Genomic DNA, 5765 nt, shown 5'->3' on the forward strand with positions numbered 1-5765 from the left:
CAGACATGTCTCATGGGAGTAACACCAAAGGCATTCCTTGAAGATATAGGAGTAGCAAAAAATATTTTTTAACATGAAAACTTAAAACTTTCCTACCTAGAATGTAAGATGATATATTATCATGGTCACTTTATCTATTAGATTAAAAATGGGTTTCCCCTTTATTTTTTAAAAAGTTAAAAGTACTAGAATGAATTCTTATTAACTGTTTCTCTGTAGGGAAAATGTCATCCCAAGAGAGCAAAAGGTTGGTGTTGAGAGTAAACAGTCTTAGTTTTTTAAACAGATCAACAGTAAATCTTTAATGTTAGCATTTTGTAACAGTGGGTGGTTAGGAACTAATGTCTTAAGTGGTTCAGGAGGAAGAGAATAATGGAAAAAGAAAAGGCTGAGAAATACTGGTGTAAAGTAAGAGTCGCACAATTTGATGGCTATCTGGCTGCTTTTACTTACGAGAAAAATTAGAAATTAAGGTTGCTCCTTGAAAATAGTTTTTTCTCGGATCGGGATTTTTCTTTGGGTGTTCCCCAGTTCCCACTATCCCTTTGACCAGCTGCATACTTCCTTCCATTCAAACTGCTTCTCAATCCCTGCTCCTCTCCCATACGTTTCGTCCACGTGTCCTGACCTGTATGCCCTCCGTGGCCTTTTCTCAAGTGTGTAGGTTGGCCTCCCAGACATCTTTCAGCTGTCGTTCCATAACCCCTTCCCCACGAAAGCCTTCCTGCATGTGTACCCTCCAAGCCACCCGGTCCCTGCATCAGAATCTCCAGAGTCCCTCTTTGCAGCCCGCCCTCCCCCACCCCAGGGCCTCCTTGCTGGTTTACATATCTGCACCCCATTGAGTTTGCCCAGCCTTATGGGAAATACATCCTCCTACACATAGTTTCAAAGCAACCATTTTAATGCCCTCAATGTAATACGAAAGAGAAATAGCAGGATGGCACTTTATAAACAAAATATGCGTCTTTTTAAGTTCATGGAAAATTTTGTTGTCTTTTAATTCTTTTTTGTCCATGAACTTTTTGAAGCCCCCTTCCATAAATGTTCAAACACAATTACACGAAGAGACCTCTTGAAGTAGGTAGACCTGACTCCACACAAGGAGTGCACGGAAATCTGGCAGACTGATGGGCCCGAGGTTACTGATTCAAACACACAGCAGTTTGATCCTCCAAAACGAAGAAGTATTTCTTGATGAAATTCTGATTAAAGAAAGAATAATCCTACTTTACTTTTCATGGAAGTTACTCTTCTGAGAAATTACGTTCTTAATACATAAAATAGGTTCTATTGGCATTATTGTTAGGAGCCATCAAGTTGGCTCCAACTCATAGCGACTCCGAGTACCCTAGAAGAAAACATCGCCCAGTCTAGTCCATCCCAGCCCCTCCCATGTTGGAGCCCGTTGCTGCTGCCACTGTGTCAATCCATCTGGTGGAGGATCTGCTTAATGTCTTTTTCCAGGGACTGTACGCTCCTGGTAACATGGCTAAAGTAATAGGTTCTAGGCTCTGAGTACTAAAGACTTTTTTTCCCCACTTAAAAGTCCAAAGAGACATTTACAAGTTTTTAGAAAAGAATGATTTTTCATTTGGTGGGATTCTACATAACCCAACCCTTCTTGCCTCTGCTCAATTATGACAACAGTCTCAGACACTGCCCCCTTCAGCTTTCCCAATTATCCTCCTGCCCTGTCTGCCTGTGCTAGTTATTCAGTAAAAGGGTTTCAAATGGACCCTCTAAACTAAAGAGAAATCATCTGTGAAGGGCTTTTTTGAAAAAACCTTAAAGTACCTCTGTTGACGTTTATTTGTATTAATAAAGCATTTTCGGTCCCCTAGTGGTAGAGGGGTGAAGGTCTTGGCTCCTAACCCTTTTGGTTGGTACTTTCAGCTCTGCTAGAGGAGAGATGTGGCAGTCTGCTTCAACAACGTGTCTAGCCGAGGAAACCCTATAGGACAGTTCTGCCATATTATATATGGTCACTGGTTTGAAGTCAACTTGATGGCACGTAAGAACAAGGAGAGAACTTACTTATATGTAAATATTTAGGAGGTTTGACTATTTTAAGTGTGTGAATAATTGTTATACAATGAAATCAGCAAATCTGAAAAACACAACCCAGAATACTATGGTACCTGCTTGCCCTGAGCCCAGACCCCGCTCTCTGGTGTACAGTCACCCTGGTAAGACGGGTGCGAGTCCCCGGGTCACAGTATCTGGATTGTTGCCCAGGGTCACCATCTTCCATCTATGTTCCAGTGTTTGTGGGCTACCTGTGCATCGTGCTCCTCATGCTGCTGCTCCTCATCTTCTGGATCGCCCCAGCCCATGGGCCCACCAACATCATGGTCTATATCAGCATTTGTTCCTTGCTGGGGAGTTTCACCGTGCCTTCCACTAAGGGAATTGGGCTGGCAGCCCAAGACATCTTCTACAACAACCCTTCTAGTCAGAGAGCCCTCTGCCTGTGCCTGGTGCTCCTGGCTGTGCTTGGCTGCAGCATCATCATCCAGTTCAGGTACATCAACAAGGCACTGGAGTGCTTTGATTCCTCAGTGTTTGGGGCCATCTACTATGTCGTGTTCACCACGCTGGTCCTGCTGGCCTCAGCCATTCTGTTCCGGGAGTGGAGCAACGTGGGCCTGGTGGACTTCTTGGGCATGGCCTGTGGCTTTACTACGGTCTCTGTCGGGATTGTCCTCATCCAGGTCTTCAAGGAGTTCAATTTCAACATTGGGGAGATGAACAAATCTAATATGAAAACAGACTAGGATGAAACAGAGTGTTGGGTGGTTTGAGGAGCAAGAAATGGATATAGTTTCTGGTTTCAATGCAATGTGAAGTAGAAGAAATCTTAAATAACTGATATTAAAATTGCCTAAAATGGATGACCTGGTAGACACACGACCACACCTTACAACCACTTGCAGTAGAGTCCCAGCCCTCTGGAGGCTGAAATTGCCAAGGTTGCCTGAGTGTCTTTGCACTGAAGAGAGGAATCTCATTTTCATTGTCATTAACCTGGAAGCTTTCATGAATACTCTTTCCTTTTAAAACAATTTAAGCAGAAAATAAAGATGGTGTCTTTTGGTTAGTTTTTTTATATAAAAGAGCAGATATTCTTACTTAAAGTACTTTGGAAATGAGTAGTGTTTTGAATTTGACTGTGGAATAAATTCTTTGGTTGTTGTGTTATTTTGCATTAAGCATGTACAACATTTAGGTACTGCCTTAGTTATCTAGTCAGCTGTTCAAATCCACCAGTTGCTCCGTGTAATAAAGGTGCTGTAAGTTTAAAGTCTTGGAAACCCAAAAGGGCAGGTCTATGCTGTCTTACAGGTCATGATGAGTTAGAATCAGCAGTGAGTTTGTTTGTTTTTTACCACATTCTGTTTCAGCAAAAATTGCGGCTTTTGATTAGGGTTCTGAGCCCTCAGAATAAGTAAGATTTAACTTGAGAATAAGGCTGTTAAGTGAGAGAATAACTGTTAAGTAGCACATATATTGACTTCTCTTTCAGGAGGACAAGTCAATAAAGGACATGTGTAGGCTTTGTCTAGTTTCTACAAATCAGAACACTCATAGCTTCTTTGATAGTGGTTTTTCCAAAGAATTTCTAGCATAAATGAAAACAATTGCTTTAGCTCTTTCTTTGAGATTTCATAACATCTCACAGTTTTTAAACTAAGCTCTCATTAAACTTCCTAAATAACCACTCATTATGCTAATATTTTGATCAAAGAGATCATTTTTCTATTGGTTGCACAAAGCAATGCAACTATTTCATGGACTTTGTGTGTTATGTTATCCAAATAGGGAACTATACGAAAGTGAAAATTGGGTAAATTAGATTACAATTAAGTAGAACATAAAATTGAATAAAACCTTACTAAATTACTTGCAAAGGAAAAGAATGCATTTTTTAGGGGAGGTGAAAAACATTTCTAAAGTAAAGACCCAAGAAATAATTCTCTAATCGATTGAACAAAGAAACAAAACTAAATGAGAATAGTTTAACATAGAGCAAAAAATTCCTTTATAGATGAGAACAACATGTAATAATAACTGTGGCTCACAGGTTGCCAATCATTTGTGACTAATGTTAACAGCAAAATTCTTTTTTAAGAATTTAAAATCTTATGTTAACTAAAAGTTAATAAATGCCTAAAATATCTTTATTAGTTATTTAAGTCCTGCTGTTAATAATTAATATTTTTAGAAGCATCAATAGACTTTTATTTATTGAACTGAACTTTCTACAAATACAGTGCAGCAGTAACAATATGCATTTAGGCATAACAATATTTTTCTAGGTAATTTTGAGGTATTCAGAGAGTACATATGGTTATTCAGGCAACAGAAGAAAGTATGTGTGTCTCCTCATGGAAATTATAATTTTAATTTTGATAGAATTTATATGTGAAGTTTAATGTTAATGCATCGATCAGTGTACATTATCATATTTTAATTTACAATTATGCCCTGGTTATTAAGGGGTGATATTTCTCTGGATTATCTTCTCTATGATTTTTTTAGAGTAAAAAAAATCTCAAAGTATTAGTAGCTCTTATTAAGCATGACTGGTCCCAACAGTTAGACTTCTATAGGCTTAACCTGTTCAGCAAATTGCATCAGATATATTCTTCCAGTGGAACAAAGCTTATATCATCTGTTATATGGTGGCATAGTGGTTACCGATAGGGATATGATCTGCAAGGTCAGCAGTTTGAAACCACCAGCTGCTCTCTGGGGGAAAGACAGGGTTTTCTAGTCCCGTAAAGAGCTGTATTCTTGGAAATCCACAGGGACAGTTCTACCCTGTCCTATAGGGTTGCTATGATTCAGATAATCAAGCTTAATGGAGCTCATATGATTTCTGATTTTAATGTTATTTATAAATTCATGTTTTCATAATTTATTTGGGAACATAAAGAAAGATAAAAAGATGAAGGATTATAGGATTATACAACACTAAAACTCTTCGAAGCGAGGCCTTTGGGAAAGGGTGGAGAGTAAGAATGGGTCTCCTGCTGGTCTTTCTAAATAAATACCAGTGAGACATTTGCAATATACTTAAAAAAATAATCTCTGTAAACCTAAGAACAAAATATCTACTGTACAATCTTCCTCTAACATTATTATGCAATGTATTGCAATTTTCAGATTTACCCTAAATATTTCCCATAAATATGCATTTCTCTCTTCTAACTTGGGCAACATCTTGTTTCCTCATCTGAATCTTTGCATTAAAAATATTGCTTCCTGTCCAGTTTATTGATCAAGCGTTGGACCTATTTAGCAATCAGGGATCCTTGTCACTGTACTAGACTCTTGGGCCTACTTGAGAGATCATCTGGGACATATTGTTATCCTGCATGACCCTCTGTCTCTGGGAGAAGGCTCCTTGTAGGAAGGCCCACTCGTGTTGTAGTTTATCACTTAGATTGTAATTATGGTGGTCTTTTTTATAGGAAATGTTAGTGAAATCGTGCTCTCTGTATAGCAATAAGAAATACTCTTTCTCAATTCCTACTTTCAAAGTAATTTGTTATACTCATTTTTATTTCCAGAAATACATTCCAGCAGCAATGTATTCATCTTGGATTTTTCTCATTGGTTTCATATGTGTTTCTGATAGACGTGAGCACTATTCTGCTTCCGTTTTCTTTTTTGTTCCTTGACTCCTGGAAATCACTGAAGATGTAGTGTTTCCTAAGTGTGGACGAGCTCTTCAATCGACTAAAACACGTGTTGGTAAG

The 5765-nt window shown here is 38.6% G+C and overlaps 1 protein-coding gene across 1 annotated transcript in view; it reads left to right on the forward strand.

Annotated features, from left to right (window-relative positions):
- Positions 1 to 4753, forward strand: part of NIPA1 (NIPA magnesium transporter 1) — an 84267-nt gene extending 79514 nt beyond the window's left edge. The window contains exon 6 of the mRNA XM_004699733.2: positions 2266 to 4753. Coding sequence (XP_004699790.2) covers positions 2266 to 2777 — 512 coding nt within the window. The 3' untranslated portion in view covers positions 2778 to 4753. The remainder of the gene's footprint in view (positions 1 to 2265) is intronic.
- Positions 4754 to 5765: the final 1012 nt, after the last annotated feature.

Source organism: Echinops telfairi, unplaced genomic scaffold (genome assembly GCF_000313985.2).
Source record: "Echinops telfairi isolate 266 unplaced genomic scaffold, ASM31398v2 ScPeMD7_7475;HRSCAF=8513, whole genome shotgun sequence".
NCBI classification, from domain to species: Eukaryota; Metazoa; Chordata; class Mammalia; order Afrosoricida; family Tenrecidae; genus Echinops; species Echinops telfairi.